Below are 21885 nucleotides of genomic sequence, written 5' to 3' on the forward strand. Positions count from 1 at the left end.
AAGTAATTTTAACACGTAACAGACACGCATTAATAATATAAAAACAATATTAGTTAAAATCAAAAATGCAGCCTTGAAATGATATTAAAACATACAAGCAAATAGAACATGTGCAGGGGGACTCGCCTGTGAAATATATATATATATATATATATATATATATATATATATATATATATGGCAGAAACAGAGTTAATTTGAAGAGAAAGTTACATTCCCAGCCGTTTTCGGGGTGGGTTGAAGTGACTCAACACAAAATTATCTGGAAGCCTTGTAAGTAATTTTAACACGTAACAGACACGCATTAAAATGGCATCCATATTCCTCCCCCAAGTGAAATCTTTGTGGGCGAAAATACTTTAGTTGGTCCTAACAATAAATGATGTCACTTTTCATGCAGCTGGCAAAGATCTTACTTTTTGAGAAGTATCCTGCTAAACGGCAGAGGATTCTTCACACCAGGATCCTCCGTAATGTGTTATCCGCTGGACAAAATGGCACCCATCAGCCGTGTATTGTTTCCCGCTGTACTCGGGACCATATGTAGTCCCAGGCAGGTGGCAAACAGAGACATTTTGAGCCTGGAGGGCCTCCACACAATCATACTGGGTTGGTGGTTTGTGCTTGCTTTAATAGACAACACATTGCACACACTTGCCTGTATGTGGAATATCGCAGGCTGCAGAGAGGGGGTGGGTTATAAGAATCAAAATGAAATGTTCTGATGCCTGAGAAGATTAAACATGAAAAAAAACCAACACTGAGGGGATTATATTTCTATTTAAAACCATAATAACTGGATGAATAGAACACAGTTTGGAAACTGACCTGAAAAATTAGTAATATTAGGGCTGCCTCTCCCATAAACCAACCCCGGGTGAGCAACTGCTTTTTGATGGTTTGTTTTCTATAAACATAAAAATAAGAAAACCACTTACTATGTTCCTGTGTTGATGTTGCCCCCCCCTTTTCCCACGCTTTTTTTTTTTTTTTTTTGCAAGTTTAGGTTGGATCTTTAATCCTCAACTGATTAAAAACGCTGCTTCACTCTTGGTATGCATTGCTACGATGATTGCTTGAAACCCCTGATAAGAGACCTGGCATATTAATACTGTGAAAAACATGAGACAGGGTTAGGACACACAGCCTGTCACTCGATCACATACAACAAGTCCCTTCATCATCATCATCATCATCATCATCATAATTTATTATTTATACCCCGCCCATCTGGCTGGGTTTCCCCAGCCACTCTGGGCGGCTTCCAACAAAATATTAAAATACAATAGTCTGTCAAACATTAAAAGCTTCCCTAAACTTACAAGCTTACAAGCAAGAGACAGGGTTATGACTGTGGTTTAGCTTATCTCTCCTTCCATTACCATATCTAACACAGCAGTTCCAAGAAAGGAGTAAGAAATAAAAAATAATGTTAATGGTTTATACACATATTTATCACACCCATACCCCTCCTCACAACAACCCTGTGAAGTAGGTTAGGTTGTGGAGTGGTGATTGGCCAAAGGTCACCTAGCAAGCTCTATGGCTGGATCTGAACCCAGGTCTCTCCATTCCTACTCTGACATTCTAGCCACTATAATGCACTGGCTCCAAATAGTATATATGGTAGTAATGGGATTCCAGGCAAATCACACTTTGGGGACACGCTGGCAGGTTTTTATTGGTTTATACCAATAAATCCTGTATAGTGGCGCTGTGGGTTAAACCACAGAGCCTAGGACTTGCCGATCAGAAGGTCGGCAGTTTGAATCCCTGCGATGGGGTGAGCTCCCATTGCTCGGTCCCAGCTCCTGCCAACCTAGCAGTTTGAAAGCACATCAAAGTGCAAGTAGATAAATAGGTACCCCTCCAGCGGGAAGGTAAACAGTGTTTCCGTGCGCTGCTCTGGTTCGCCAGAAATGGCTTAGTCACGCTGGCCACATGACCCGGAAGCTGTACGCCAGCTCCCTCGGCCAATAAAGCGAGATGAGCACTGCAACCCCAGAGTCGGTCACGACTGGACCTAATGGTCAGGGGCCCCTTTACCTTTATGTCTTGCATAGTGCACACTTTCACACAAATCAGCCTGAGAACAATTGTTATTTTAGTCTCTTTAAGCCACGTTTCCCCATGATGCTCAATCCACAAACCTGTGGTTTAAGGGCCCCCTGCTAACCAGAATATGAAAACTGGATGCGAAATCCAGGTTTCACACCCTGGTTTGAAATGAACCCTCCAGCCACAATTTCCCAGTACAAGCATCACCCTATAATGCCATTATACCAATCTATGGTGCCACCGCTTTAGGAATGCTATGTAAAGTTCTTCTTGCCTCACCTCAAAAAAGGACATTGAAAGGTTGGAAAAAGGTTCAAAAAGCAGCAACCCAAATGAGGAAAGCTTGCAGCATTTGAGCTCTTTTTTTCTGTTTAGAGGCAGCAAGTAAGAGGCGACCTGCTAGAATTGTATAAAATTATGCAGCACATAGACAGTGAATAGAGGAAAGTCCTTCTCTCGCTCATAATGCTAGATTGCACTGACATCCATTGAAGCTGAACGCTGGAAGATTCAGGAGAGACAAAAGAAAGTACTTATTCACACAGCATATAATTAAACCATTCAATTCACTCCCACGAGAAACAGTGATAGCCCCCGAAAGAGGATTAGACTAATTCACGGAGGACAAGGCTATCAATGGCTACTAACTATGATTGCTGTTTTCTACCTCCACTGTCAGAGGCAATAGGCTTCTGAATACTAGTTGCTGGGAACTACAGGAAGGGGAGAGTGTTATCGCTCTCAGTTTCTGCTTGCATGCTTCGCGTGGGCATTTGGTTGGCCACAGTGAGAACAGGATGCTGGACTGGATATACCGTGGGCCTGATCCTGCAGGGCTTTTCCGTCTGTCCTTAACTAGCATGGCTTTGCTGTAGCCTAGCACGCCTGGGGAGGAGACAACGAAAGAAGTGAGGGAAGAACTGGAGGAGGGGAGCAAAATGAAAGAACGCAGAAGCGTGGCTCATCCTTACTCTGCCAGACAGGGTTATTTGGCCTTAGTTGTATGACTTGTCTCAGTTAGCTCTCTGCTCCTGAGGTCTTTGACATGGCAGCTGCCCAAATGGTGCCTCATTAACTAGGTACTAGACTGTTCTTAGATGGGACGCGGGTGGCGCTGTGGGTTAAACCACAGAGCCTAGGACTTGCCAATCAGAAGGTCGGCGGTTCGAATCCCCACGACGGGGTGAGCTCCCCTTGCTCGGTCCCTGCTCCTGCCAACCTAGCTGTTCGAAAGCACATCAAAAGTGCAAGTAGATAAATAGGTACTGCTCTGGCGGGAAGGTAAACGGTGTTTCCATGCGTTGCTGTGGTTCACCAGAAGCGGCTTAGTCATGCTGGCCACATGACCCAGAAACTGTACGCCGGCTCCCTTGGCCAATAAAGCAAGATGAGCGCCGCAACCCCAGAGTCGGTCACGACTGGACCTAATGGTCATGGCTCCCTTTACCTTTAGACTGTTCTTGCTACCCCTTACTTATGTTTGGTCAGACATCTTCTGGTGCCCCCTTATATTCCCAGCTGTTGGATTATATTGCCTTCTGCCTCCAGAGCCTTTTCAAAAAGCACACATTGCCTAGAATGTTATTTTAACAGGCTATTCATATGTTCTAAAAGAACTAGAATGTTTCTGCCAGTTTTACGTGCACCTGCCCATTTGTGATAGATGGTTTCTGTTAAGCAAGTCTTGCTTAGCTTAGTTCATCTCTGTCTGCGCTCCCCCTTCAAGCTAGTTCGCAATCCGTCGAGACATCTTCATGCATTGGTCACTGATGTGTGAAAGGTGGCACACAGCTATTCTTTGTGCTTGATCAGCATTATTCTCTGAGAGCGACTGAGCCCACAATCCCGAGAGGAGGAAACATAAAGACTAATCCAGGGACAACGAAGACGGAGTGCGAGAAGCAAGCCAGCTTTTAACAAACGGCAACGGGAGGAGGTCTGGGCTGGACCGGCCTTTAGAAACAGGATCCAAATGGATCTCTAATTGATGGACTATTTGGCTGCTCTGTTCCCTGTTCTGTTGAAATAGAATCATTAGAAAGCTGATCTGCCTGCCCTTTTGCACCGACTTTGTTGCTGTGTGCCTCCGTGAGAACGTTCCCTCAAGGCAATGGCTTTCAGACTTTCTTCCTGCACAGAATCCTTCCAAACCAGTTCTGCTGAGAAACCCATAGGTGCTGCTATGGAACCTTTCTCTCTTACAGAAGATACTGGGGAGCATATTAGGGTCCACACAGCTCCTCTTGGGCCTCTCTGCTAACACACATGAATGGCAGATGCTCTTGAGAACACATCCAATTCTCTTTCTGCAGAGGCTCACCTGTAGAGGAAATGATTGGCACACAGAGGGTTCTGCCTTCAGTCTCCAGCAGATTTTTTTTTTTTTTTAATATTTATTGATTTTAACATATAAATTATAAAATGTGCCACAAAACTTATCACTTATACAATCTTTTTAGACTTCCATCAGCACCTCTGATGATCCACCGTTTTAACCACCTCTTAACTTTATATTGCCCTTACATCTCTTAACAAATCATCCTTCCCCTTCTCCATTTTTGCAATACTTCCAATAATACTCCTCACAAAACTTATTGCAAACCTACAAATTTGTGATCTTCACAAATACTTTTCAAGTAGTCCGTAAATTTACTCCAGTCTTCCGTGAATTCCAGGTCCCTCCGGTTTCGAATCCTTCCTGTTAGTTTATCTAGTTCTGCATAGTCCTTTAACTTCATCCTCCATTCTTCAATCGTCGGTAATTCTTCTTGCTTCCATTTTTGGGCCAGTAATATTCTTGCTGCTGTTATTGCATGTAAAAAGAGCTTACATTCCTTTCTATTTATATCACTCCCCACAATGCCCAGTAAAAATGCTTCTGGTTTCTTTTTGAATGTATATTTCAACATTTTTTTCAACATCAGTCTCCAGCAGAAATCTAATGGTGTTCACCATGACAGCTCTCATAGCAGACGAGAGTCCGAAACGCCAGCCTTTTTATAAACGCACGTAAACCCAAAGAGCAGCAATACAACTGCATAAAGCTCCATTTATTAGGATCAGCATGAATACAATCCTGTGCATATTTTCCATGGAATAAGCTCCATTGAAGCGGGTGATGCTGCTAAATGATTACATTGGTTCAGCTTGTAAAACACATTGAGCTTTACCAAGAGATCTTCAGCCAGCTGAAATGCAACCGATAGCATTTAATTAAAAACACAAACAATCTCGCAAAGAAGCGTTACCATTAAAACGCTGGCAGGAAGTAGGAACTTCATCAAAGGAAAGAAAATTAAGCATCCCTTCCTCTGCTTGGTTTTCCTCTGTCTTCCTCTATGGTGATAAGTCACAAACAAACTTGAAAGCTTTGTTATCCCTTCATTGGCTTGCCGGGACAAGGAGAGTTTGCATTCATCAGGGTGTCCAAGAAGATGACTCTGTCTCTCCTGCTCTAAACTCCCCCTTCACTGCACCACTGATCTCCAGCAGAAATATTCTTGTCTGGGACCTTGGAGAGTACAGTAAAGGCAGTCAGTGCTGGGCTGGCTGGACCAGTGTAAGTGAAGAGCTCTTTATTTGTCTAACAGGAAAGTATCCACAGATTGCAGGCTGAGCACACACTTCGCATGCAGAAATTTCCTGCCTTCAGTTGCTAGCTGAAAAGGACCTGAGGTAGCTGGCAATAGGAAAGATTCCCCTCTGGGTCTTTGGAGAGTTGCTGGCAGTCAGAGCAGGCAGTGCTGGTCTAGATGGCATTGAGTGGTGGCCAAGCTTTCTATCCAGGAAGCTTATTTGTCATGACTGATCTTCTCATTGAGGAACTCCCCGGCACAAGTTTCCAGTAGCCATAGGGGTTTCCTGAACAACACAGCATTAAGGAATTTGCAAATTTGGCAACAACTACCTGTCAACAACACAGCCAAACCAACCCACTCCACTCACCTGAACACCTGTTTTTCTTTAAGAAGTTGCTACCGCGTTTCACCATTGGGCCAGTTTCTTTGGCTAATTACCTCTTGCATACCAAAATCTGGTCCTATCGAAGTTGAACACTAGGGATTTCCTCCTACCCAACCAATGAAACACCAGAATCAAAGCCAAATTTTATATGCGTTCTAAGTTTAACTAATTTTCCAAGTTCACCCCTAACGCTGAAATCCAAAATGCTGAGAATCCAGTTGTAAACCTTTACATTTCTGGGCAGGGGATCTTACATTCACCCACTGTCGAAAATTCACAAAGGCAGCAATCCTATACCTGGTGTTAAGTCCAATTGAACTCGGTGGCACTGAATTCTGTAAAAGTACAGGGAATTTAGGATGTAGGTTTCTGGTTCTCTAGAGTCTTTTGTTTGAGAACTTGAAATCACACACACACACAAACCAGAAATACAAAGTTTATTTGAGTATATGTGTACACCCTTGTTGGCTTGGAGCTTATTTACAGCCTTTTCCTCATCTTAAAAAACACCATTTATTATCAGATGTTCTGCAAACATACACACAGAGTCAGTGTGAAGGGGTGGCACCTTCAGGAATCTGCTAATGGCCCACACTCTAGGTGGAGTCCCGCTGACAAGAGCCCCCTGGACTTCCTGTATTGCAGAGGTAGATAAATTGAGGGATGGGAGCCCATGTAGGGGAACTTGCCCAAGGCCTTCTGAAACCTTGGAGCTGATGCTATATGCATAACCCCTTGGCAGCTATTACAAATATAGAACCAGCCATTGTTCTTGGGTTTCACCAGTTTTGACCCTGCTTCTTAAAAGCATTTTATTGATCCCCAAGTGATTGAGGACTGGAACCTTAATACCGCATTTACAAACAACATCGGGTGCAAGCCAAAGCTTCTGGAATTAATGGCAAACGTCCCATTGAGATTCTCAGAACTACACCAGATCAGTAGGGAGGAAAATGTATGGAAGAAATTGGGACATAAGGATGGAACAGTTGTTACTTTCACATTGCACAGAGAGGGGCAGACTCCCTGCCTCATTTCACTAGTCTTACCGGAATTATTTTCATTTCCCTCAGACTTCCAACAGATGTTTTGCCTGAGCTGGAGCCTCCAAATTCTCTCCGAATTTCACTACAAGTGAAATTCGATGGGAACTCTACCTATGCCATGCATTCACAACTGGGAGATACTTGGGGTGGGTGTCTTGTAGATGCTACTAGCACTGACTTTTGCTCTTGCACTTTTGTATCTCATCCTATAACCTGCTAACCTTTGTTTCCTTAGGTTTGAAGACCATCGTAGGTGCCCTTATCCAGTCAGTTAAGAAACTTGCCGATGTGATGATCTTGACCGTTTTTTGCTTGAGTGTTTTCGCCCTCATAGGGCTCCAACTCTTCATGGGAAATCTGAGGCAGAAGTGTGTCCGGAAGTTTAACACCACCATTAACGGCACATTCATACCAGACGAGGCGAGGTGGCCATCCTTAGATGTTTTTTTAAATGATGCAGGTAAGATGCTCTCTTTGCTTCTGTGTTTTATGGTTTTTTGCCAAATGCAAGTTTCTTCACTTGCATTTATTATGAAAATAAATAAATCCAAGTTTGACACCATGCGGAAACTCAGAGCTCTGTGCCACGAAGGCTCAGCATTGTGTATGGAAACATTTAAAAAGCCAACTAGCAACTTTTAGCAGTGTTTGTTTGTTTGTTGGGATACTTCCAGGGGTGCCTCATCCTATATGAAGTCTCCTAGATGCTAAGATCTTCAGAGGTGATTTTGCTTTAGGTCCTTCTGCTGTCTGGGCTAAGGTGGGCTAAGGAGTGATAAGAAGCAGGGCCTCCTCTGTGGTGGCTTCATAGCCAAGGAAGCCACTTGGAACAGCTCAGTAGGGATATTTAGGAAGCTGTTGAAAACTTTTCTGTGGGGGCACATTTTTGGGAGCAGAATGGTTGTTGCTGCAACATTATTAGCATTTGCAGAGTGTCAGGGGTCTTGAACCAGAGACTCAGGTGAAGCTGGCCTCCAGGGAGAGAATGGAACTGAGGATACCAGCTCAGCAAACGTCAGGCTACCAAAAGGACCAGTGGACTTGTACCATAATGCTTCTGATTCTGGCCTAGTGACTGAGGAATTCTGTTCTCTGGCTGTATCTTTCCCCACTGATCTATTATGTGTCTTCGCTGCCCCAGTGTTTGACTGCCTCGCAGTTTTCCCAGGGTTCTGTTCTACAGGAACCCAAGGCTGCCTGGGAGAGCTGGGCAGAGTCCCTCCCAGAGGCCGAGGCAAGAGTTCAAGGCCCACAGAATACCTTCAGGACCTTGGAGAGCTCCATAGTCACATAGAGGTAGCCTGGTGAGCTGCTTCCTCTAGGAGCAACTTGCTCAAACTGAAGCCTAAAATATGATGCCTGGATTGTAGTGAAACAACTCCCCAGAGGAGGGGACCTGCTCTTAAAGGGCTCTCACCTAATTATGTGAGGCACCTGTGTGGCTGAGGAGATGCCCCTGTACCAGACGAGGATAGTATGGCTGCATCTTCTGGTTGGGAAAGTGCTGGAGGTGGTCCTGGCAGTTCTTCACCCAAGTGCCTCTTCCCCCTTTGTGTCCATTGCTCCGTGCCTGGTCTCTGAGTTGTGGGTCATGGCACCCAGCTTTAAAACCGGATTGCGGCTGCATGCCTCCAAGCTGCCACCCGTTGCCATGCGATCTTGGCTGCTGTGGTGTTTATTGGCTTGTTGGTTTTAAGATGTTTTCTGATATGGTTACTGTTAGCTCCTGTGAGATACTGCTTATAGGCTGGCTGGCAGGGCTGTAGCTTTAGGATGAATGGGTGAATGAAACAGTTTGAAATCTTTCAGGATTTGAAGGCCGAGCAAAGGGCAATTAGTTCACCAAGAAAGCAGCTGAGAGGATCATGTATTTGTACCTTGCTTTGGCCCGGACATTAACAGACGGCAGGAGCTGTCACTGGGCAAGTTAGTTGCTCCGAGCCCTTGGGATGTGAGTCACTCCTTGGTTGCAGGGTGGGGCCTGTCAGGGTTCAAAGGATAGATGAGCCAGAGAAGCTTTGTGAGAAGTGATATATATATATATATATATATATATATATATATATATATATACGCGCGCACACACACACACATACATACACACACACACACACACACACCGTATTTTTCGCCCTATAGGACGCACTTTTTCCCCTCCAAAAATGAAGGGGAAATGTGGGTGCGCCCCATGGGGCGAATACAGGCTTTCGCTGAAGCCTGGAGAGCGAGAGGCTCTCGCTCTCCAGGCTTCAGGAAGCTCTGTGCAACCCTCCGGAGCCCGGCACCAATCTGCGCCGGCCTCCGCAGGGTCGCGCAGAGCTGCCTGCCCTCCCGGGCTCCGCGCAGCTCTGCGCGACCCTCTGGACCCCGGCGCCAAGCCGTGCCGGCCTCTGGAGGGTTGCGCAGAGCTGCCTGCCCTCCCAGGCTCTGCGCGACCCTCCGGAGCCTGGCGCCAAGCCGCGCCGGCCTCTGGAGGGTTGCGTAGAGCTGCCTGCATTCTGAAGCCCTGGGCGCGCTGAACAGCGCGCCCAGGCTTCGCACAGCTGTCCGCAAGCCTGGGGAGACCGGCACGGCTCCCTAGGCTTGTGGATAGCAGGCTGTTCTGGGGGCTGGGGTCAGGGGAAGCTCGGGCTTCCCCCGCGCCAGCCCCGTGCCGGGGGGGGAATAAAAAAAATTTCTTTATTCCCCCCCCCCCAAAAAAAACCTAGGTGCGTCCTATAGGGCGAGGATTTCCATTTGGGCAGTGGAACTTGCCCTGTCTTTCCCCCAATCCCAAATCTGCACTGGAGGATTGAGGAAACCCCAGAACAGATTTAAGTGGTGCAGGGAGTTGGGGTGGGGAATTTCCATGGCGCAGCTAGATATTATTGTGCTAATGTTGCTGCTTCATTGCATGTCACCCTTCATTTCTCTGCCTGCGATAAAACCCTTCTTGTGGCTCCCCGCCCCTTTTCTGTCCATTGCATGTACCTGTAATTGAACCAGGCATGATTTAATGCAAAAATGGAGCAGGGATATAAATGTTTAAGATAAATGATGATAAGAAAGTCAATAGTAGCGTCTCTGTCCCTTCAAGAACACACGGCATTACCTTCTCCCCATCAGTGGGAACGCTGCATTGATTACACTGCTGCCTATCTCCAAACTTCCTGGCCAGCAGCAAATATGCAATTCCAGACTCTACATCTAGATCAGTCCCAGTTTTATCAGGACAATGAAACAAGCAAACAAAAGCATTAAAAAGATGCATGTCTAGGCAGGCGTCTTGTGGAAGGGTAAAGAAATCAAATTAATAGATGAAGGATTGCAATACTCTGCTGCAAAACTAGTCTGTGCAGGGATCCTGAAACAAGAGAGCTATTGTGAGAGTGAGTGTCTGATTTAAACAGGAAGTCAGGGCTGGAATAATAATAATAATAATAATAATAATAATAATAATAATAATATATAATAATAATAATAATAATATATAATAATAATAATAATAATAATATAATAATAATAATAATAATAATAATAATAATAATAATAATAATAATAATAGAGATTCCCTGCTGAAACATGCCTTTGAGGTTTCAATCTCATATCTGTTACTTTCCCTTTATGAATGTTTTTAGCAGAGTTGCTGCTTTTAAAAAACAAACAATCAAACAAACATTGCTTCTTTTTAATGGCAACACATTCATCCAAACCTCAACAGGAGTGCCATTCCTGGCATGCTAGAAAGGGTACATCTGTTGGATTTCTGCCTATTGTGCAGCTGTTTAAAAGACAACAAGCCTGGGAATGTGGGTCTCTAACTGGTGGTTCAATACCAACAATTAGGGGATAGCTCAATGAAGATGTCAACTCAGCGTGCAGCCACCATGAAAAAGGTGAATTCCATGCTAGAGATCGATAGAAAAGGGAGCTGAAGTAAAAGCTGCCGATATCATCAAGCCAATATACAAATCTATGATGCAACTGCTTTTGGAATACTGTGTACATTTCTGATTGCTGTGCCTCGTAAAGGATATTGTAGGTGTAGGAAAGGGCAACCAAGACTATTGTGGCCGGAACAACTCCCCTGTGAGTAAAGCTTACAATATATAGGACTTTAAAAGTGTTTTTTCCCCTTAATGAATGTGGACTCACGTGCATGAACTTGCAACTGGCATGCTATCACCACACACCACTGAGTGAGCCCCATTTAATTCAGTGGAGCTTAATTCTGAATAGACATGCTTAGGAATGTGCTATGCTGTGCTCTGCCATGTAACACTCACAGCCTCTCAATACCTGTGCTGGAGAGGCTCATTCTGAATGGCTGTTAGCCAATTGCAGGACTTCTTTAACCAAAAGAACAGAACACCTGCCTTGCTTTTGAAACAGCACAGAGCAATCCACTTCAGGGTGAATGAATACAGCAGCCAGCAAGCATGGCATTTTTTCAGCGTGGAAACTAAAGGGCTCAGGCAACAGTCCTTGGTGTAAGAACTGGGAAGTGGTGAAACCTGCTCCTGTTTTCACCCGTGAAATGTTAGAGAGTATGGCATCTGTCTGCCTTGGGAAGCGATGGAGGAGTGTGCCTTTGGGGTGAGGTCAAGCTGTTGGAGGGTTGCAGCGCCTGCTGTGGCTGTAGAGACCGATGTGGGAGAGACATGTTTTGTTGTGGCTGGGGCTGGTGTAGGCAGGTGAACGGGGTTTGGACTGGGTGTCCATCAATATGCAGATGATACCCAGCTCTACCCCGCTTTCAAATCAGAACCAGTGAAAGCGGTGAAGGTCCTGTGTGAGTGCCTGGAGGCGGTTGGAGGATGGATGGCAGCTAACGGATTGAGGTTGAATCCTGACAAGGCAGAAGTACTGTTCTTGGGGGACAGGGGCAGGCTGGTGTGGAGGACTCCCTGATCCTGAATGGGGTAACTGTGCCCCTGAAGTACAGGTGCACAGCCTGGGAGTCATTTTGGACTCTCAGCTGTCCATGGAGGCGCATGTCAATTCTGTATCCAGGGCAGCTGTCTACCAGCTCCACCTGGTACGCAGGCTGAGACCCTACCTGCCCACAGACTGTCTCACCAGAGTGGTGCATGCTCTACTGGAATGTGTTCTACGTGAGGCTACCTTTAAAGGTGACCTGGAAACTACAACTAATCCACACTAATGTGTGACATTTTAGTGTATTTTTTGTCTTTGTTGGAAGCTGCCCAGAGTGGCTGGGGAAACTCAGCCGGATGGGCGGGGTACAAAGAATAAATTATTATTATTATTATTATTATTATTATTATTATTATTATTATTATTATTATCCAGTTGTGCTGCTGCAGATGCACCATGTTGTTTCTTTTGTCTGTGCTTCCTCCTCCGATCACTGCTGTGGATACATGACTTGCCTGCTTGTCTCCAGGCACTGTGGTCATCGGCAAGGGATTCCCACATGGCAAGGTGGATGTTGCCAGCCTTGATGTCATGTTTGCAGGCACCTTTGTAACGCAGAAGAAAAATTAGGAGAGAAAACTGGCAGAGAGTCAGTCTGCACATGGTCAGGAGTTGCAGAAGGGAGGACTTGCACCCTGAACTGGTTAGGCCGTTTCATTTCTTATTTCCCAGGCTTTAGTGCTTCATTGTTGTCATGTGGTTGTGGGAGAAAAGCAACCCAACAACTCTTTAGGGCAAATATGAGTGGCGGCGCTGGGGAATCAATCATTTTGTAAGTATTGTGTGGAGATGAATGACTTAACATCATTTGAGGGGTATTGATCACGCTACATAATAAGATTCCGCATTTCAATTGCTTGAAGATTGATGTCGCGAATGCAGATAAAGCGAGGATTAGGGACGCTAAATTCGATCAAACGAGGACTAGATTAAGTAAAAGCCTGCCACTGTTCATTAGGAAGTGGTGTCTCAGAGAGAATCCAGGGCAAATGGGAAGAGATGCCCCTGCTTGCTGAGGGGATCATGGTCTATTCATGAAAATAGGGGCCCATGAATGAAGCATCTGGGGAAGAATTCAAATGAAATACCATAGGGCAATAATAGCCTTCCCAGGGGACTCGGGTTCAGCTCCAGGGATTTGTGGGCCTCTGGGAAAAGACCTGGGGTGGGCCAGCATGCTCCTCTCAGTGGGCCTTCCCTTTACCACAGTACCCCTACCACAGTGGAGTGTCGAGCATCAGAGAGTGCAGTGCGGGGAAGCAAATATTTGCTCCCCGTTCCCTGCCACTAGACCAGCAAGGAAGGTAGGTGCAGGATGGAAGACAGAGAGATAGGCAGGTCGGTGGGTGAGCAGGTGCTGGATGCTCAGTGGAGCTTGGGAGAGGGAACAGAGTCTTTCACGTACCCAGTCATTTGGTTTTTCAAGCCCAATGTGGGAGTGTGCCTATCACTGATCTTATGATGTTTCCACCCCCCTTCCAAAATTGTTTTGGTCAATTGTAGTCCAGCAATGGTCCACCTGGAGGGCACCAGGTTGCCTAATGCTGTCCTAGGATACTGTCACTTGCAAGGCAGCAAATAATGTCCCTAAATTTCTTCTACTTACCGCTTATAGTTTTAGTTCTGTAAATGCAAAATGCTTGGGGCAAAAAATAAACAAACAAAAAACCACCTTCACAAAATCTACCCATTCTTTGCCATTTGGGTACTTTTTTGTCTCAGCCAATGTTTCATGCTGGGTCCCTCCCCAACCTCCTTTTTGAGGAAAACCCAACCCAAAGAAGCAGATAAGTGTTCCATCTTCTAACACACCTCACCTGGCTTTGGGAGGGGGAGGGGACAGTACCACCCCCAAGACACATCTGAATCCAGCTTGAGAAAGAAAAATACCCCCTAAAACTGCCTAAGTCAGTTTCTTACTTTGTATTTAAAAACTAATGTACTGAGGTAACGTAAAGGTAAAGTGACCCCTGACCATTAGGTCCAGTCATGGCCGACTCTGGGGTTGCGGCACTCATCTTGCTTTATTGGCCAAGGGAGCCGGCGTACAGCTTCCGGGTCGTGTGGCCAGCATGACTAAGCCGCTTCTGGCGAACCAGAGCAGCTCACGGAAACACCGTTTACCTTCCTGCCGCAATGCTACCTATTTATCTACTTGCATTTTGACGTGCTTTCGAACTGCTAGGTTGGCAGGAGCAGGGACCGAGCAACGGGAGCTCACCCCGTTGTGGGGATTCGAACCGCTCTGTGGTTTAACCCATGGCACCACCTGCATCCCATAATGTACTGAGCTTAAAATACAAACAGCTATTAGCCCCTGAAACTATCGAGTTTTTAGTTTTCCTGGATGAAGGTTAAGACGTAGGAATTTAGAGCATCACTCAGCCATTGCTGGCATTAAGATTCCACACACTATTTCATGAACAGAAGTCTGAATGTATATATACATCATTGGCTGGCTTGGATCTTATATATATATGTGTGTGTGTGTGTGAAATGCATAATATTAGAAGAAGAACAATGCTTCGATGGTCAGAGGGGAAAACACACACATACTATATATGGATCCTTCTGTGTGGGTGGACATTACGGTTTCTAGGAAAGAAGCTTAAAATTTCTGGCCTGCCAGCCTGCCAGTAGAAAATACATCTTGATTGAGATATTAAGGGTACATTTAGTAATAAAATGGAGTTTAAGATTTATGAGTCAGCCTAGATTTATGAGATGTAAATAGCAAAAGGCAAATATGCTGTTTGGCTTGGAGGGAAGCAAAACAGATCAATAGCTGGATAAATCTGAAGTTTGCCATCATTGGGAGGGGGTACAGGGATTTTAAACCCCCAATTGAACTATTTTGGGGGGAAGCCCCTCCCAGTGCACTTGACCCAAAAGCCACAGTCTACTTTTGCTAGATATCCTGTGACTTGTCTATATATTGGGTTCCAGATACCTGAAATATTGTTCCACCCATTATATACTGGGGCTGTGCCTGGGTGGATGGGTGGAATCACCTGCCCTGCTCTGGATTCATTCAGTTTGGGTTTTTTAAAAAAAGGTTTTTTAAAACCTTTAAAAACTTGATTTGAACCGTATTTTAAAATTGGTTCAGGAGGGGAGTTAGGTTGCTCCTTAGCAAGTGGCTTCCCCTTTGTGCAGTGAAGTTGCTCGCGAAGGAGAAGTACCATGCACAGACCAATTTCCTTAACCATGGCTTATGCTCTGTAGTACATGTGAACGAGACCATTCATTAAAAATAAAACAGGCCCTGCACACAAGTTTGCAACCTAATCGTTCACAGCACTTCATAGGGAACGTCTCAGTGATCGTTGAAGCAATTCTGAAAGGTTGACCAGATTATTACAGGTAGCTGTGAGGGGAAGGAGAGCTTTCCTAAGGTCACTCAGTGACTTCATAGTCAATAATGGTTGAGGGAGACTCTGCTAGTTCTCTTGACAAGTGACAGGAAGTTTTTGTCTGTGATTGTCCTGCGATGGGAGTTTCTTTGCAATCTCAAAGGCCACCTGGCCTCACCTACATAATTTCCTTTCTGGCATCTTTTCTGCATTGCATGAGGCAGTCGGAATCCTTGCAACTAAGGCTTCCTTGTCATTTGAAAGTCTGCCTTTCGGATCCAATTATTCTGGCTAGAAGTGCCGGCTGGTTTTGCACCTCGGCTTGAGACGAGGCTGAGATACCTGCTGGAGGGGATGAGCGTTTCTTGATCGGTGGGTAGCCTGTTTCTGATAAATCTGTCTGGAAAGGTAGGAGGCTTTTCTGCAATGCCAGAAGTGGGACAGAAAGTCAAGGAACATTGAGGGTCTGGCAACTGCTGAGTAACATCCCTGCGTGCTCAAATGCTCCCACATCACAAGTCCTGACAGCTGGCCTTTAGCAAAGGAATCTCAAATCACATTGTTGGAAACTGTTTGCGTGTCGAGGTCCCCAGGGCCACCCCAATAACTCACACATCACACAGATTTTTTTGTTTAAGATTTTTGGCATAATTTTGGCCACAACTTTATTAAAATACAAATTTGTGAGTGGTTGCTTAGGCATTGGTTGTGACTATCTGCCCCCACCATGGGGGACAGACTGACATTCTGCACGATGTGAAAGTCAGAATAGGGGAATACACTTGGGGGTAGCGATGGAGCAGGGAACCTGCCCTCAGCCCAAATGCAACCAGAGCTCATTGCTATGGCCCGAGCCCCCTTGACAGAGTGGACAAGCAATAGTTAACCCCCAATTCCTTTAACGGAATCCCTTGCAGCAGCAGCATTAGAGGGGCAGGCACAGCCAATCCATGCCCCTCAACCAACCAAACCATAAACCAATGCCTAACTGCAACCTTACAAGTTGTGACGATTTGCTACGCAGTAGGCAAAAACCAAATGGCCCCAGCCAATCAGCCAGATGGACAAAATTCCTACCGGGCCCCTGCCCCAAGAGCAGGCGACCCCATGACAGGCATAGCAAGGTCAAAGCGAACAACCCTAATCCTAGGGAGGGGGGATGGGCAGTCCGATGCACAGGCGAAAAGAGGAAGCCCTAGCTTTGTGCAAGGAGTTTTAGCATTTCTGGCTGTCAATCAACAAATGGCTTCTTCCCAACAACAAGGGAAGCCCCAATCGCATCAGTGGCCAACGATCAATTAGCCCTCCCCCAACTTTGGAGTGTCCTGGCGGCCCCCACCGCAACACGTGCTCTCCATGAAGGAGAACACGCTATGTCAAGGAGTGAGAACTTGCAGTAGTGCAACACCGGTTAAGCCTTTTTCTGCTGAGGGAGTTTGTGGTAGCTGAGGCTGGTTGAGGCCTTGCTTTTAGAGGGAGGTTAGTCAAAGCAAATTAAAACTGCTTGAGGCCTGTTTTTGTGGGGAATTGTGGCAACCAGGATTGGCTGATGCTGTGTATGTGTGTGTTGTTGTTGAATTTGATATAACAAACCCACTCGAAGCCTTACAGACCCTCCAAGTGTCCCTATATTCCAAGGACAGTTTTGGATTTACAGAAGCCGTCCTGGTTTCGGATTTGATCCCACAATGTCCTGCTTTTCCTTAGAATGTCCCTATTTTCATTGGATAAACGTTGGAGGGGATGCCCTTAATGTGTTCACAAGAGCACATGGAGACTTCAGCTGCAGAGGAAGAGTTGTGGGCACCTGCAAATGCAATAAACATCTTCCATTCTTCTTTAAATTCGTTGCCATCTCTTCCTCTTAGTTTCATTGTCAATTTTGCCATTTCAGCATATTCCATTAATTTAACTTGCCAATCTTCTTTAGCTGGCACACCTTCTTTTCCCCCATGTTGTGCTAATAAAATCTGTTCGGCCGTAGTTGCATACGTAAACAAATTCTTTCAGGAGCAAAGGTCTTGACTGTGAAGTCTGTACCCTTCATTGCTAGCTTTCTAATTCCAGAGAGGTTTGTTGTTTTCTTTTCTTTTTGGGAATAACTATCCATGGTGAGAACCCCCATCTGCCGACTAAAGCGGTACAGTCTCTTTTACCACCCTAGGGCTCTACCACTTCATTCCGCTGTGTTTCATTGACAAGGCCTTCATCCAGCTCATAAGTGGAAGTGTCCCCAAATAACAGCCCCTTGTTTTTGTGTCAAGCTAGAGTGATTCCCCCCTTTGAATGGAAGGGGGGACAGCTAGCACTGGTGTTTTATCTTTTATCTCTCCCGTAGCTGGTATGAGGCTGCTTTCTGAACATTCCTTCCTGCCGCGGTCATGCTGTTATGCTCTATAGGCGCCTTGCTACATCCAGAGACAGCTAAGTTCCACTCAACACCATCACACCCAACATCTAGCTCCCTGGAGGTGGGGGAATGGATGAAAATAATACTAAAAAATAGAAGCTGTTTGTTATTGATTATGAAACAATGCAGCTGATCTGGAAGCAAGTTGCTGTTCGGGTCCCTTTGTATTATTCATTGCTGAGATGAAAGACTTTCTTTCTTTTCTATTTAGCTGAACTTTCAGCTCAAAATGAGGGTGCAAAAGATTACTGGAGTTTCTTTCTTGCTCATTTCACTTGCATCCCAGCATTTAGTCTCTCGAAGGCCACCATTTTTTCATGAGTGAGGGCAGGAAGTTTGACCCTCATTCTGCCTGGCTTCAGGATGGCAACCCATGAAAGTGTAGTGTTATTCTGAAGCCAGTCAAGAGTGAGGGATTATTTTTTATTTTTTTTAAGAAAGGCGAGCAAGGACATTGCTGTCAGGTTGGTACCACCATGTAACAACATTCTGAAGGCAGAATGAGGGCAGTAACTCCTGTCCTCGCTGGGGGTAAAAAATGGCAGCTGTTATCTCTTAAGATGCCAGGAAGTGCTATAGGAAGTTCACCCCCTGCCCATTGCTCCCCTTCACTCCCCCCTTAAATATTGTTCCTGCAAATAGATGGTGAAATATGGAGGGATAGCATTTTGGCTTAGCCCTGACTAGTTGGTGATGGAAGTCACGGGCCAGAAGAAATCCTTAAGAAATGTCTCTGTGAGCTTTTGTTTGCTTGTTGCATCTCTTTTCTATTGACTATGCTATGAAGGCAAGGAAAAGCCAGATATTTCCAAATGTAGGCCGAAGTGTGGATGTGCGCGAGGGATGACACAAAAGCAGAACTCTCTTTTCTCTTTCTTGCTTTTCCTTGGCTGGGTGAATGTAGTGCCAGGCGGACTGCATCTGACCATTACCTTTTATTTCATTTCATTTCACTTTTAATTTGTATGCCGCCTTTCTATATTACTTCACACAAGGCAGTTTACAAGCTGAAGAAACAACAAAATATGCAGCAAAAATCACACACCTAATAACAATCTGATCCGAAACAAAAAAAGGTCACAATAACTTTAAAATAAGCAATTCATATCAAATAAAGCAGTGTTCAATAATCCATTAGGATATAATAATAAACAGTAAAATCAAATACAGCAAATAATAATTGAACAGTTTACACTTAACAATTACAGTAAAGAATTACTAAACTATAATCAGTAAAAATAACGGCAAGTCACAATGCATAAAGGGGGGACGTGGGTGGCGCAGTGGGTTAAACCACAGAGCCTAGGACTTGCCGATCAGAAGGTCGGTGGTTCGAATCCCCGTGACGGGGTGAGCTCCCGTTGCCCAGTCCCTGCTCCTGCCAACCTTACAGTTCGAAAGCACATCAAAGTGCAAGTAGATAAATAGGTACCGCTCCGGCGGGAAGGTAAACGGCGTTTCCGTGCGCTGCTCTGGTTCGCCAGAAGCGGCTTAGTCATGCAGGCCACATGACCCTGAAGCTGTACGCCGGCTCCCTCGGCCAGTAAAGTGAGATGAGTGCCGCAACCCCAGAGTCGGCCACGACTGGACCTAATGGTCAGGGGTCACTTTACCTTTACCTTACAATGCATAAAATGCCACGAAACATGCAAAATCACGTAAAAGGGTCAAGTTGAGAAACAAGGACGCACAGCTTATAAATTTGTTTTTTAAAAATAAATAAATAAATATCCATGCCCTCCCTTCTTCCCCACTGTTTCTGCTGTTCTCAAAGTCATGGTCTGGGAAAGGCTCCTAGGGCTGGAATGGGTGGGGAAAGGCAGGTGGAAAAAGCCTTTGCCTGATGGACAGCAAAAGCCTTTCTCCCCTCACTTTTATAGAGGCCTCACCTGTGCTTCCCATAGAAATCCAGCTCCTCTCCTTATCTGCAGAGCAGCAGCATGAGGAGTCTGTGTGCAAGAATCTTATGGAAGAGGACGCCACCTCTATGGGGGCAATGGACTGGGAACTGTAGTTTGGGGAGGACGCTTCGTTTAGAGATCGCGGCTGCTGCCTTCATAAAAGGGACTGCCCAAGGTATAGGTTCACAGGGTTGACGTTGTGGTATTGTTTTCATATGGCAAAATGCATCCTTGCATGTAGAAAACTAGTACACCTGGGTGAAAGATTCTAGCCCAGCGCTAGCCTTCTGTGTTGCAAGGAGTTTTGCACCATTCTCCACCTACCGTAACCAGGCCAGGGAAAGATCTCAATTTCTCCCAAGCTCGCTGCACCTTTTGTGAAGGAAACGTGCTGGAAATAAATGCTGACTGTGTTTGTGTTGCAGATAACTACTTCAAAAAAGAGGGCACCATGGATGCACTACTTTGTGGCAACAGCACAGATGCTGGGTAAGTAATATTTGATGATAGTTAAGCAAAACCTAGTATTATTACACCTTTTTAATGAGGTAGCACTTCATAGTTTCTACGTTGGCACCGGCATTCCTTCTGTCTAAATTATGTTTTTAAAACAGTAAAATACAGCCTCTATAGGAATGTTGTTAAGAACAGAGCTAATGAAACACCCATGCTAGGGCTTATTTATTTTATAATATATATATTTATTTTGCCCCTCCCCCCACCTCAAATATAGTTATTAGTTCAGCTCTGTCCTACTTACAGGAGAATGGAGATTTCCCCTTCTAAGGGTCAGCAATAATAGACATGGCGGTGGTGGTGAATCTTTCAGGCATGATAATGCAATTTTCCAAACAGTGGGGAGGAAGAGTGATGTGTCTTGCTAGTTCAAAGCCGCATTCTTTCGGAGTCTTATTACCAGTTCTTTCTTTAGCCATTCATTTCTTTTTTCCTCCTGGAAACTTGATAATGTATTTGATGTTGTGGATTAGTGCCTTTTATAAAAAAAATAAAAATGAAAAAAATATGAAAGAAAAAGAAAGGGGGGGAATAAAAGTGAAATGTGGGAGTGAGACATCAGAAATACAAGGGAGAGACTGATTGATGATTAATTCCAGTGTTCTCTCTCGGGAGATGAGGGAACAGGCTTGTGTTCTTTAACGGCCTTTGGAAATCACTGAAATGGCATCTGATTCTGGAAGTCTGAAATCTGTGGCTGCTCCGGAGACTGACAGGTGCCCTCTTAGGAACATAGGAGGCTGCCATGTGCTGAGCCAGACTGCAGGTACTAGCCCAGGGTTGCCTACTCTGGGAGGCAGAGGCTATCCAGGGTTTCAGGCAGCAAGCTCTGCCTTTGAGCTACAGGCACCTGAGGGCTCCTCTGCATGTTCAGTGAAGGAACTTTTGCCCTCACCGGTTCTGGAAGGCTCCTATAGAAGAGTCCCGTATGAAACAGAGACTTTGTGCCTGCCCATTAGGGGAAATAGGAAGCCCCGAACCTATATTTTTTAGATGGTTTTTTTATGTTGAGATCCATTGATCCTTTGCTAAAGAGGCTCTCCAATCTTTCAGACAAGTCTAAACTTAATTCTCTCATCTTAGGCAAAGATCACAAGACGACCTGGCTGGTAGCCAGATTCTGCACCCAGATTTGTAGGCACAGAACATCCTCTAGAATAAAATAGCTCACTAGGGAAATGCTGAAGTTGCCCTTTGGGTCAATTTTTTATGGTAGCCCAAATCTCAGTTGTACGGGTGTATGTATATATCTCAATTTTAACTCATGGGCTTATTGCTGCAGTCTGCTCCAATTGTATATTTTATCTTTATGAACGCTGTTTTTATTGTGTTATGTTACATGAGCTGGTCTTTGACTGTAATAAATTATCTATCTATCTATCAATCAGTGAAGGAACTTAGCGCAAGGAAGCATTGCAGGAACAGACTCTGTTCTCCCACTACACATGTTCCATTCAAACAACTTTAATATGTCTTAGTATATGTGATGCAATTTCATTGGGGATGTATTTCACAAAGAATGGAAGGTATCGGAGAAAGGAGGTGGCAGTTGGCAGTTGGCAGTTGGCAGTTGGCAGTTGGAAGTTGGCAGTTTTTCCCGTTAGCTCTATCCTGACTGTGAAGGTGAGAGCAGTTTGTAAATAATACTTGTTGTTCAAGAGTTGACAGCCTGAAAAGTAAAGATTTGTTTTCAACCATTTGCGTGTTCAGACCCAGAGACC

The 21885-nt window shown here is 45.1% G+C and overlaps 1 protein-coding gene across 7 annotated transcripts in view; it reads left to right on the plus strand.

The window, feature by feature from the left end:
* Positions 1–21885, plus strand: part of SCN5A (sodium voltage-gated channel alpha subunit 5) — a 222509-nt gene that overhangs the window by 44333 nt on the left and 156291 nt on the right. For 6 of the 7 annotated variants that reach the window (XM_079996335.1, XM_079996336.1, XM_079996337.1 and 3 more), the window contains exons 6-7: positions 7303–7527; positions 20074–20137. In XM_079996335.1, the coding sequence (XP_079852461.1) occupies positions 7303–7527; positions 20074–20137 (289 nt within the window). Of the gene's footprint in view, positions 1–7302; positions 7528–20073; positions 20138–20403; positions 21788–21885 lie in introns of those variants that run through there. The other variant, XM_079996341.1, reaches the window with a different exon arrangement.

This window comes from Podarcis cretensis, assembly GCF_951804945.1.
Source record: "Podarcis cretensis genome assembly, chromosome: 12".
NCBI classification, from domain to species: Eukaryota; Metazoa; Chordata; class Lepidosauria; order Squamata; family Lacertidae; genus Podarcis; species Podarcis cretensis.